This window comes from Pan troglodytes, chromosome 1 (genome assembly GCF_028858775.2).
Source record: "Pan troglodytes isolate AG18354 chromosome 1, NHGRI_mPanTro3-v2.0_pri, whole genome shotgun sequence".
Taxonomy (NCBI): Eukaryota; Metazoa; Chordata; class Mammalia; order Primates; family Hominidae; genus Pan; species Pan troglodytes.
Genome location: NC_072398.2, coordinates 167,472,144 through 167,485,980, shown reverse-complemented (window position 1 = coordinate 167,485,980; position 13,837 = coordinate 167,472,144). Strand labels below are relative to the sequence as shown.

Here is a 13,837-nt window from a genome sequence, read left to right as displayed (position 1 = left end):
CAAACATCATGAAGCATTAATCTCCATGAAGATCTGTAGCTGCATTAGGAACACTGGGAGTTGGGAGTTCCAAATATCTCTGGATATGGCCATTGCTTAGGATGAACAGGCTCCACTTCAACCAACTGGCATATAAGGGCCATCTCTTTCCCTTAGAAACCAGAGCCTTCCCCCTTCAGCAACATATTGGTAAGGTAAAATGACCACAAAGTTACTACGAGTTCCAATATAGCTTCACAACAATTAAGTACTCCTAAAATTGTAGGTATATATTTTGAATGTCCAACTTCCTTTTGCATGGGCTAAGGCAGCCTCAATGGGGCCATAGGCCATGTGAGTATATAATTGGGAGCCAGGTTGCTTCAGGGCTAAGTTGTTACTAGAGTAGATGAAGTGTGTATGTAGCCATGGAGAGAAGCCCAGACTTAACACCAGAACAGAACAAAAGCTGTTAGCTCTAAGATGTAAATACAGAGCTTCAAACAAATGATAAGGCAAGAGGACAAAGCTGAAAATACCAAAAACTGGTCAGGAAATAGAAATGCCCAAGCTAGTATGCTAGGAACCTCCTTCGGGCAGATGTGGTCATGTAGTACCAAGCTAAATCAACTGGTACTACTAAATCAGTTGGTACAAGCTTAAATCAATTTAAGTTCTGTTGAAAGGTACAGAACTGGGCCAAACATAACAATGTATTTTTCTAATACAGGATGTCAGCTGTGGCACTGGCTACCTTGACACATCCTCATCTGAAGAAAAAATACAAAGAAGGCCTGCCATGATGACAATTTACTTCATGAAGAGAATGGGTTCTGAAACGGTCATTCTTTTCCATTTAAACAATGTTACCATCTCCCAAAGAACAGCTTTGGGGTAGGAAAGAACAGTATTTCATTTCAAGCTGGACTACTCATCTACCAAAAAACCATTCTAACCAAAGAAACAGATGCAGAATTATAGTCACAGCTGCATTCTGCACAGAACAAGTTGGATAATGGTATTCTAAATTGCTAATTATACTGTTAATGATTTTTTAAGTGTCATTGCAGTACTTTGCCACCTTTGTTTAAAAATTTTTAAAAAGCATGTAGCAAGTTTTCTAAATGGTAAATTTCTGTTTTGTTAAATACCAGTGTGTCTTCCAAAGAAAAATTCCATATAAAACCCATTTATTGAAATGGCATTCATATGTGAATTTGGAGGAGCCTACTTATTGACTAGCTATTTGTTTCAATTTACTTTCTCACCAATTTACCTGCATTTAAGATTACTGAGGTCATAAGTATCTCAGTATTAGTGTTTCTATCTAGATCCATAGTTGGTATGAAAAGATAATAAACTAACATATGTCATGATATGCTGGCACTGGGAATGTGCTACAACTCAATTTACAAAAAGTAATGTACAATTTAATTTTCATTGTGATAACTGTGGTGCAATTTATTACAGTGTTAGTATTATGCTGTTTAATCCATGCCAGCATAGCTGAGGAAGGTAATTACATTTTTGATATAAAAATGCTACTAATGTTTTCATTTCATTTTAGCAGATTATAGTATGCAGATTAAAAGTACTGCCATTGTCCCATATTGTTTCTTGTACATTTAAGTGGCAGACTATTTTTTTCCACAAATAGTGAATTAATTTCTACTAAATTATTTCATTAAGGTTTTTAAATAATTAATTTGCTTCTTAACTGAACACCTCAAGCTGGCCAGGAACTTCCACATATTAGATTCACAAAAACTAAAATATCTTATATGCAGAAAATGGTGTACCAATCACAATTACATCACACTGTGATATAATTAAAATTATCAAGATAATTTTAATATTTAACGAGATAAATCAGTAGTTAAAAACTGAAAACACAATCTTATTCAATGACAAACTTTTAAGCAAATACTTACATTTTCTTCTAACAGACCATCCAACTTCAGTGATCTTTTAACACTACAAACAAAAAATTTAAAGAAATTTTAGATTTGACATGCTTTATTTAAAATAGCCCAATAATTAAGGGAAAGATATATAAACAAAGATTCTTAGTTCTACCAACCAATTTGTATATTATGTATTAAAGCAGAATACCATATGAAGAAAGCAATTATTTATGATGACAGGTTTGATTCTAATTGCATATCTCTAAATGGGATCATAATTAAATATTTAAATGAGTTTCTTTAAAAAATATATGCAGTTATATATACAAGGACTACCGTACAATTTAAACATCAGTCCTATATTATAAAAACTCTTATAAAAGTTACTATGTTTGTCTGCTTTAAAATACCACTATTACAATATCATATATAAGAGCAAAATAATTTATACACTTTCAGTGGAGATGTTGAAAGTACAGTACAGAAACAGTGCACTAGGTGTTAAAGGTATGAGCATGGTGAAAAAAAGTTTTGCACATTATTCTAGCTTTAAACATGATTCAGTGCAACCAGACTATGACTTAACTGAGGAACAGATGCTCTATGTCTTTATAAGTCCCCAATCCATAAGAAACTATTTTTTGTTTCCTTCACTAAACTGATTCAGGAATATGCCAGGCTCTCTGTGTGCAAAATCTATTCTGCTAAACTGGATGCCCAGCTGTTGGTGACAATGCTTAGAAAGGGAAGCTGAATATTTATAATACTTTATTTCATACAGCTGTCTTCTAAAGAGCAGTCATCAACATTTTATTGAATGCAGACTAAATGTTCAAAGGAGAAAAAGGTCAATATAAATTAAAACTAGTTTTCTCAGTGACAAATGCAGTGTTAAAAGTATCTTCTTGATTCTTGAGAAATAGAAATAGAATTAAAATATTAAAGAATTAGAGCATAAAGCAAAAAGATTGTACTATGTTATATTACAGAAATCCCCCAAAAGTTTGTATTGATCCTAGAAAATGACTATTCGTAAGTAACTATTGATTTACAAAGGACAGGAATAAGAAAAAATAGAAGAGATGGTCAATCTAAGAAAATCATTGAACAGTAAATATTCAGTACAGAAATTTAATCTATCTAAAAGATTATTTTGCTACTATATCCACATTACCCTATCACAACATTATTTCTTGAGATTAAACTGGTTTAAAGAATTATTTATGCTTTTAGAAATCTACTTAATATCAATTTAATCTGATTTCCCAATGAGGCAAGAAGAAAACAGAGGTACAAACAAACTAAAATGCAGATAATTTTTTAAAATTTATATTTAGCCTTGGAATACATATTGCCCTATTTGGGTATGTAAGATGTTCTGGTATTTATAACACTTCAAAAATAGAAATTACACCAGGCGTGGTGGCTCATGCCTGTAATCTCAGCACTTTGGAAGGCTGAGGTGGGTGGATCACCTGACGTCAGGAGTTCGAGACCAGCCTAACATGGTGAAACCCTGTCTGTACTAAAAATACAAAATATTAGCCTAGCGTGGTGGTGCGTGCCTGTAATCCCAACTACTCCCAAGGCTGAGGCAGGAGAATCGCTTGAACGCGGGAAGCAGATGTTGCAGTGAACGGAAATCGTGCCATTGCACTCCAGCCTGGGCAACGGGAGCAAAACTGTCTCAAAAAAAAAGAAAAAGAAAATAGAAATTAAAAAACTAAAGTTAAACAGTACAGCATTTCTTATCCTTTGTTTCTAAATGCTATTAAGATGCAATAGTATCTTTTAGAAGGAGACAAATTCCACCCTGCTATTAACTGTTCAAAATATTGCTTTGTTATCAATGGTTAATTCTTAGACAAAGTAACTAAATGTTTGCTTTTAAAAAGTTGACAGATTAGGCCCCAGGTTGATCTAAGAAACCCAAGGAAATACGTAAAAAATAGTAAACAAGAAAGTAAGCTGAGTTAAAATAGGTTGTCATCTCCCACTTTATGTTTGGTGACAATCTAAAAATATTATTTACTGAGGGTAGTGTACTATTCAGATAATTCGGACATCTAATAACCAAAAGTTATAATACTTAAAAGAATCCTTAAAAGATATAATAGACAAGACTAGAAGAAATCTAAGAAATCACTTAGTTCAGCCAATAGGGAAAACAGTTTGTGCAACTTGCCTACTGTCACACATCTTGAGGGACAGAAACTCAGATCTCAGGCCCTGCGCATAATAAATCTTTATGGAATTGAGGGGAAGGGAATTAAAGAAGGGAAAAGAAGAGCAAACCCACTACAGAGTTTATGACCATCTATTCTTAATATTATATTAGAACTGGGCCCAACCACTCTTTTACAACACAATGACGAGAATATACTAAATTGATTACTTTACTGTTAGTAGGAATAGAAGAGACGGATGAAACATATGAAGGAAGAATAGGTAAAATTTGATTAGATATATGGGATATTTTCCTAAAATATTTACTCTTTTGTTACCAGTATTAGCTAACAAAAGTGATATCTATCTGGTAGTTCTGTAAAGTTATAAGCAGCTCCTGTGGCTACTATCTTGGTTTAAAAAAGTGGGTACACAAAATTGGACAAAGGACTTGAATATACACTTCTCCAAAGTGATATACTAATGACCAATAAGCACATGAAAAGATGCTCAACATCTCTAATCATTAGGGAAATGCAAATCAGAACCACAATGAAATATTACTTCACAACCTATTAGGATGGCTACTATTAAAAAACAAAACAAAACAAAAAAAACAAACAGAAAATAAGTGTTGGTGAGGATGTAGAGAAACTAGAATCCCTGTGCACTGCTGGTGGGAATGTAAAATGGTTTAGCAGCTATGGAAAACAGTATGGCAGTTCCTCAAAGAATTAAAAATAGAATTACCATATGATTCCATGATTCCACTTCCAAAAATAATTGAAAGCTGGGACACAAACAGATATTTGTACACCAATGTTCACAGCAGCATTGCTCACAATAGCCAAAAGGTAGAAAAGCAACCCAAATATCCACTGACAAATGAACCAATAAACAAAATGTGATATATATATAAAACAAAATCTTATTCAGCTTTAAAAAAAAGAAATGAAATTTGACATGTGCTACAACATGGATGAACCTTGAAGACATTATGCTAAGTAAAATAAGCCAGTCACAAAAGGACAAATATTGTATTATTCCACTCATAGGAGAGTAGTCAAGTTCATGGAGACAAAAAATAGAATGGTGGTTGCCAGGGGCTAGAGGGAGTGAGGAATGGGAAATTACTGTTTAATGGGTACAGACTTTCAGTTTTACAAGATGAAAAAAAATTCTAGAAATGAATGGTGGTGATGGTTGCACAACAAGGTAAACATTCTTAATGTCACTGAATTGGACACCTAAAAAATGATTAAAATAGTAAATTTTGTTATATATAATTTAGCACAATTTAAAAATAGATAATTTTTTTAAAGGATATCTACTTATTGTGTCCTAATTACCTCCCTTTTACAGGTAACCTCTCTGTGGGTGACTTCTAACTTCCAACTTACCCAAATTTCCACCTATGCCCGTAATTTACAAGTTATATTATATTTCTAGGTATACTAGGTTTAGATTCACTGGGATCAAAATTCTGGTTGCTACCAGAAATACTGCTGTCGAGAATTTTAAAAAGATAGAAAGCATTTGACATGCAATTTTATAGAGAGAGTAACTATGTTTGTATAATTATATTATTCTCTAAGACTGACCTCCTCTTTTCTATTTAGCTTAACATATGGTAGTATCCTGAATAGGATTCTCTGGTTCATCAGAACAGAAAAAGCAGATGAGTTTTATTACACAATGTTATTGACTAACATCAGTTACAGTATTAAAGAAATTATTCTAGGAAAAAAAAACCCTATCATTTGATTCCTAATAAAAAACCAGGAATGACACCTCAGAAAATCACAAAATTTTATGATTTGAGCTTCTCTTATAGAACTTTTAAAACATTAGTTTAAATACAATTTTGAATAACAGGACTGAGGGGAAGAATGGGGGGTAAAGAATAAACTTAGTAAAGCAGTTAAGACTCAGGGAGCCTTCATGCTATGCCAAATTCTTCCCTAAGGTTGGGCAAATCACATAATCTCACTAAGCTTCATAAAGTTGATAATAACACAGGCCTGTAAAGTAGTAAGAAATTTCTGAGTGGAAGATAAAAATATCACTGAGTATTTCAGTGCTTCCATTTACTCCACACTATAATAGAGATGATAATATTGCCAGCTACAACTTCACAGGAGTGTTTAGAGTATTACTGAGTATGCTTGTGAGATTCTTAGAAATCCTTTGATGAAAGGCAATGGCCAAATTCACATTCCATGTGACTCCTTAAATGTAAACTGAGATATGTGAAATGATTTATTTTCCATTCTATGTATGGGAATGAGCAAAGATGGGAGAAGAATCTATTATCCTTTCTGCATTCTCCTTTTCATTCAAGCCTATGTTTTTTGTGTTCAAATTAATAACAGTATTAGCCACTAATACTGTTATTAATCATTCATTTAGATGCTTTCATATTGACCATACTGTTATTAAGTACTGCCACATACCTACATATAAAGGAAGGACATAAGTATGTCCTTTGAAAGAGTCTCTATTGAAAGCACTCAGGTGTATCAGAATTAAAAATGGCAGATGGGTAATAGACTTTTTTCTGTATGAATTTTATTTCACAACATAAACATAATAACAAAAAACTAACACTGAAATCTACCATACCTTTAAGACTCCAACAGAATCATCTCTAAGAAGTTTCTACTGACACTGACCTGTTTGCACTAGGGAAGCTTCAACTCTACTCAACAGCACTTGTGCATGACCCTCTCACTAAACTTATGCTGAAACTATTTATGTTCGTTTTTCTTCCCCAGACTAAAATATTTATATCATCAGCACTGTGTCTGCTAACTGGTAGGTTACAAGTTCTAAAAATGCTTGAACTATATCTTCCACTAAAGTTAAAACTCCTAGATAACACAGTATCTATTAATATTTGAATCCCCAAAGCCGGATACAGTGATTGGCATACAAGTGTTATATAAACTAACGATTTGTCTAATTAATTGCATTTATTTTTTAGTTTGAAACACCAATCTCAAATTCAAGAATATATTTAGTTCCTTCAATTTTCTATGATGCTCCAATTTTGTGGACTAAAATAATTTTGGTTTAAAACTCCTAGATAAGACTTTTTTTTTTTTAAAGATATTCCCATCAACCATATTTAAGTTTAAATACAGAGCCTGGCACAGTGAGTTTCGCCTGTAATCGCAACACTTTGGGAGGCTGAGGTGGGTGGATCCCTTGAGACCAGGAGTTTGAGACCAGCCTGGCCAACATAGGGAGATCCCAACTCCACAAAAAAATACAAAAAAATTAGACAGGTGTGGTGGTGCATGCCTGTGGTCCCATGACTTGGGAGGACGAGGTGGGATCACTTGAGTCCAGGAGGTCAAGGCTGCAGTTAGCCACAATCACACCATTGTACTCCCAGCCTGGGCTACAGAGCAAAACCCTGTTAAAAAAAAAAAAAAAAAAAATTCCCAAACAATATCATCTGAACACAGTTTTATCTCTAAGGTAGTCCTTTATGTTGATTTGTCTTACCAGTTCTGAAACAAAAACTAAGCCATATTTCTTCAACTATTGCCTCTCCTTCATTCTATCTTTCTGAGACTCTATTAAGAAATAATTTTAGACTTTCTTCTTCTTTAACATCCCTAAACTCCTCTTTCATTTCATTGTTCTCTAAGCTGCCTTTTGGGCAATTTCTTCAGATTTATCTTTCGATTCTCTAATTCCTTACTCAGCTGTGCCTAATCTACTGTGTAAAACCATCCATTAATTTTTTAAAACAATTCAATACGTTTTGGAGTAACTTTTAATTTTTCTACAATTATAAACTTTAAAAAAGCTCCAAGAATAAAAATTCTTGTTATCATTTACCCAGATTTACCACTTGCTTACATCTTATCTCATGTGCTTTATCATTCTGTCTATACACATATATATGTTTATTATATATGCTTATTTTTCTAAACCATTGAGAACTTGGAGACATAGTATACCCTTACTCATAAATATCTCCATATGTTTTGCTAAGAACAATTACATGAACACAATTATCAAAATAAAAAAATTATCATCAATACATTATTATAATAAGGAGTCTGTAGTCAAATTTTATCACTTGTCCTAATAATGTCCTTTATAGCAAATTTCCACCCAAGTCTAGGATCCAGTCCTGGATCACTCATTGCATTTGGCTGTCTCCCTCTAGAACAGTTTCTCAACCTTTTGTTTTCCTTGACCTGGACATTTTTCAAGACTGCAGGCCATTTTTATTTTTATTTTTGTAGACTATCCCTCAATTTGGGCCTATCTGATATTTCCCCATGATTAGGTTATGCATATTTGGCATAAATATCACAGAAGTGATGTTGCATCCTTCTGAGAGCATAACTTGAGGTACTTGATCTTGATGTATTGTAATATCAGTGATATAAATTTTGACCATTAAGATATTATCTTCCAGTTTTCTCCAATGTAGTAAATAAGAAATCTTATAAAGAGCCACTAATGATCATTCCTTTTATATTTATTAGTTAGCATTACATTCCAAGAAAAGGCTTTCAGTTCTCCTTCCTTTATTCATTTATATCACTACAGTGTCACAGATTTTTATGTTAGCCAATGGATTTTAAGCCATTCCTATCATTATTTATTTTGATGTTTAACTGTCCCAAATTTGGCAATGGGACCGTTCTTCCCCTTCACCCCAGCTCCTGTTTAACCTATGTACCCATAACGCTTTGAGCACTTCCTACCTTTCCAGCATACACAAAAAGTTTTCTCTGCTCCAGCTTTGGAATCAGCTTTTTCTCCAATGAGACCTAGCTCTTTTTAGTGGACAATGGTATTTAGACACCAAAATCTGGGCACTAAATGTGTTCACTGTTACTTACGTCATCGCTTACAGTCTCTCTCAGAGGACAGAGCTGGAACACACATCACACACACAAAAACATTTCTATCTACCTCTATCTTTAATATGTATATTTTTAAAAACTATGATTTCATATTGACATCTCCAATGCCAAGTCAAGAAATTTGAAATTCCTCCATCCAAAGGTGAGAAACTGGCTCCCATCATCCACAATACACTTACTCATTTGACCAAGCCTAGAACACATAAAAACTAGTTTCAGAAGTGCTAACACATACTACCATGGAAAGCAAATCTCTTACTCAAGTTCAGTATTTGCCTAATATTTTTAATGTAAAATTTACATATAGCAAGCAGCACAAAATTAAGTGTATAGATGCGAGTTTTAACAAACATGTACTATATCCCTGAAACTCACATCCATATCAAGATATGGAATATTTGAATCATATGAGGAGGGTACCTCAGGCTCCCTCCAAGTCCATAATCTATACCATACACAACTACTTTTCTAATTTTTTCCAGCATAGATTACTTTTGCCTATTCTAGAATTTCATATAAATAGAACTATACAGTATGTACTTGTGTCTATTTTCTCTGCTCAGCATAACTGTGAGATTCACCCAGGTTGTTGCACATCAGTAGATCATTTATTTTTAATTAATATTCTATCTTAATAAACCATTTATTTGTTTTCCTGTTGATGGACACTTGGTTTTAGTTTTTAGCCATTATGAGTAAAGCTTCCAAGAACACCTTTTACAAGTTTTTTTGTTTTGTTTTGTTTTCCTTAGCTATACTGCATTCAGTTTTCTTGGATAAATAAATACCTAGAAGTAGAGGTGCTAGATCATTGGGTAGGTGTATATTTATTTAATTTCATAAGAAACTGCCAAAATGTCTAGCAACATGTTACGGTTCATTTGTGTATCTTCTTTTATTAACTATTGGTTCAAATCTTTGGGCCATTATTTTAATAACATTTTTGTCTTTCTACTGTTGATTAGTAAGAGTTCTTTCTTATCCTAAATACAAATCCTTTGTCTGATATATATCTGTTACATACTTTCTCCCAGTCAGTTGTTTGAAAATTTACTTTTTTTGGCTGGGCATGGTGGCTCACACCTCTAATCCCATCACTTTGGGAGGCCAAGGTGGGCAGACCACAAGGTCAAGAGACTGAGACCATCCTGGTCAACATGGTAAAAGCCCATCTCTCCTAAAAATACAAAAATTAGCTGGGTGTGGTGGTGCACACCTGTAGTCCCAGCTACTCGGGAGGCTGAGACAGGAGAATCACTTGAACCCAGGAGACGGAGGTTGCAGTGAGCCAAGATCGTGCCACTGCACTCCAGCCTGGTGACAGAGCGAGACTCTGTCTCAAAAAAAAAAAAAAAAAAAACAACAGAAAATTTACTTTTTTTAACGGTATCTCTTGATGAGCAAAAGTTTAAAAGTTAGATGAAGCGTAATTTATCATTTTTTCTTTTATAATTATTGCTTTCCGCGTCTTGCCTGAAATTTCACCTACTTCAGACTGTAAAAATATTCTCAAATATTTCCCTCCAGAAACTTTCCTTTTTACATTTAGGACTAAAATGTATCTCAAATTAATTTTTGTATGTAATATAAGGTGAAGGTCAAGGTGTTTTGTTTTTTTCCCCACTGGGTATGCCAGCACCACTTGGGAAGAAAATCTTCTGTTATCCCCACTGAGCTGCTTTGGTACCTTTGTGGGTCTATTTCTGGACTTTCTATTCTATTCTATTTACCTATTTCTCTATATGCCCAAACCACATTGAGTTCATTACCAACACTTTATGCCATGTCTAGTTAGTGTACATACTCCAACTTCATTCTTTTTTTTCAAAATTGTTTTGGCTACTGCAAGTCACTTGCCTTTCCATACAAATTTTGAAATCAGTTTTCAATTTCTATAAAATGTTTGCTTGAAGAACTAAAAATAGAACTACCATTCAACGCCAGGCATGATGGTTCACGCCTGTAATCCCAGGACTTTGGGAGGCTGAGGTGGGCAGATTACAAGGTCAGGAGTTCAAGACCAGCCTGATCAATATGGTGAAACCCCATCTCTACTAAAAATACAAAAATTAGCCAGGCATGGTGGTGCATGCTTGTAGTCCCAGCTACTCAGGAGGCTGAGACAGGAGAATCACTTGAACTCGGGAGGCGGAGGTTGCAGTGAGCCAAGATCGCACCACTGCACTCCAGTCTGGACAACAGAGCAAGACTCCAACTTAAAAAAAAAAAAAAAAAAAAAAAAGAACTACCCAGCAACCACCGCACTACTGGGTATCTATCAAAGGAAAATAAATCATTATATCAAAAAGACAAATATACTTGTACATTTATTGTAGCACTATTCACAACAGCAAAGTCATGGAATCATCTTGTGTCCATCAATGGATGACTGGATAAAGAAATGTGGTATATATACACCATGGAACACTATGCAGCCATAAAAAAGAATGATACCGTGTTGTTCTGCAACAACATGAATAGAGCTGGAAATCATTATCTTAACTGGAATAACTCAGAAGCAGAAAATTAGGCCAGGCATGGTGGCTCACACCTGTAATCCCAACACTTTGGGAGGCTGAGCTGAGCAGATTGCTTGAGTCCAGAGTGAGCCTGGGAGGCAGAGGTTGTGGTGAGCAAACTGCACCACTGCACTCTAGCCTGGGTGACAGAGCAAGACCATGTCTCAAAAAAAAAAAAAAAAAAAAAGAGGAGAGGGGAGGGGAAGGGAAGCGGAGCGGGGGAAGGTGGGGGAGAAGGCGGGGGGAAGGGAAAAGGAAAGAAAAGAAAGAAAACAAGAGAAGAAAGAGGAAAGGAAAGCAAAGAAAATCAACTGGGTGTGGCAGTGCTCACACCTGTGATCTCAGCATTTTAGGAGGCTAAGGCATGAGGATTGTTTGAGATCAACATGGGCAACACAATGAGACTTTGTCTCTACAAAAAAATTAAAAATTAGGCCAGTGTGGTGGTGTGCACCTGTAGTCCCAGCTACTTGGAAGGCTGAGGCAGGAGGATCACTTGAGCCCAGGAGGTGAAGGTTGCAGTGAGCCATGTTCATGCCACTGCAGTCCAGCCTGGGTGACAGAGTAAGACCTTGTTTCATGAAAAAAAAAAAGAAAAAAGAAAAAAAAAGAAAAGCAAATACCACATGTTCTCATCTATTAGTGGGAGCTAAACAATGGGTACACATGAACATACAGAGGGAAATAATAGACACTGAGACTTCAAAAGGAGGAAGTATGGGAGGAAGGTGAGGGTTGAAAAATTATCTTTCGGGTACAATGTTCACTATTTGTGTGATGGGCACCTACGAGCTCAAACCTCACCATTATGCAATATATCCTTGTAACAAATCTGCACATATACACCCCGAGTCTATAAAAAATAAAAACAAATAAATTAGGTATAAATGATCATACTCAAAAAAAGAAAGTACAAAGAAGGAAAATTAGATTACATGAAAAATGAAATATAAAACAGAAAAGATAAAGATAATACTAAATACTATTATACAAGTTTTCATCCACTTAACTTTTTTTTAAAAAGATCCATTTTAAACAGTAGAAATAAAAAAAGAGCAAAACTTAAAAAGAAATGTTTGTTAGGATTATGACAGGGATTACATTAAATCTAAACATTGGTGAGAACTAACATTTTAATAATACCACATTTATCATTTAAAAATACTCTCACCAGCATGGCACATGTATATATATGTAACTAACCTGCACATTGTGCACATGTACCCTAAAACTTAAAGTATAATAATAATAAAATAAAAATAAATAAAAAATAAATAAAAATACTCTCATTTATCTTCATCTTTAATTTCTCTAAGGAACATTTTGTAATTTTCACTGTAGAGGTCTTGCATGTCTTATGCTAAATTATTATATGTTTTTATGTAATTATAAATGAAAAATCTTAAACTTCAATTTCCAGGTGTTTATTCCTGAAATATAGAAATATATTGATCTTTGTACACTGATTTTGCGTCCATCCTTGCTAAATTGTTCTGAAAATTGTTTTATAGACTTTTTAGGATTTTCTTCATACATGATGTCATTGTTGAATCATTAATTTTACTTTTTCCTTTTTTGTTGTTGTTGTTTTTGTTTGTCTTGAGACAGGGTCATCCAGGCTGGAATGCAAGTGACACAATCACAGCTCACTGCAGCCTTGACTTCCTCGGCTCAAGTGATCCTCCTGCCTCAGCCTCCCAAGTAGCTGGGACTACAGGCACGTAACGTCACACCTTGTTAATTTTCATATTTTTTCGTAGAGACAGCGTTTTGCCATATTGCCCAGGCTAATCTTGAACTACTGGGCTCAAGCAATCTGCCTGTCTCAGCCTCCCAAAGTGATGGGATTACCGGCATGAGCCATTGGGCCTGGCCCCACTTTTTCCTTTTTAACATTATGGGTGTTTTTCTGTGTGTGCTTTTTTGAATAGAGGTGGTGAGAGGGCACATTCTTGCCTTTTTCCTAATCTTAAAAAAGTTTTCGATACTAAACATATTATCTATAGGTTTTTCAAAGAAATGAGAAGTTGCCTCCTATTCCTAGTTTGCTGAGGGTTTTATTTTCTCACGAATGGGTATGTTCTCTGTACAATTAACCAATGAAATCGTCTGGGTCTTTGTGGGAAGATTCTTAGTAACAAATTCTATTTCCTTAATTATGCAGATTTTCTATATCATCTTATGCCATCATGCTAAGTTGTATTTTTCAAGGAATTTGTCAATTTTGTATAAGTTGTCAAGTTTACTGGAATAAAGGCTTTAATGATATTACCTCTTTCAATATCTATAGCATCTTTAGTGGTATTCTGCTCTTTCATTTTGGATATTGATAGTTTATGTTCTCTTTCATCTAAGTACAATTTACCCTTTCATTCTG

General features: G+C 34.5%; 1 protein-coding gene across 16 annotated transcripts in view; it reads right to left on the bottom strand.

Moving 5' to 3' along the window:
• The window catches only part of ITGB3BP (integrin subunit beta 3 binding protein), an 82,391-nt gene that overhangs the window by 63,776 nt on the left and 4,778 nt on the right, over window positions 1-13,837 (bottom strand). For 12 of the 16 annotated variants that reach the window (XR_010153712.1, XR_010153716.1, XM_063801207.1 and 9 more), the window contains exon 2: window positions 1,911-1,953. The exons of 3 other annotated variants lie outside the window; for them this stretch is intronic. Coding sequence is in view for 11 of the 13 variants with exons in the window: in XM_063801207.1 (XP_063657277.1) it covers window positions 1,911-1,953 (43 nt within the window). In the remaining 2 variants the exon portion in view is untranslated. Of the gene's footprint in view, window positions 1-1,910; window positions 1,954-3,448; window positions 3,566-13,837 lie in introns of all 16 variants that reach the window. One more of the 16 variants, XM_063801208.1, reaches the window with a different exon arrangement.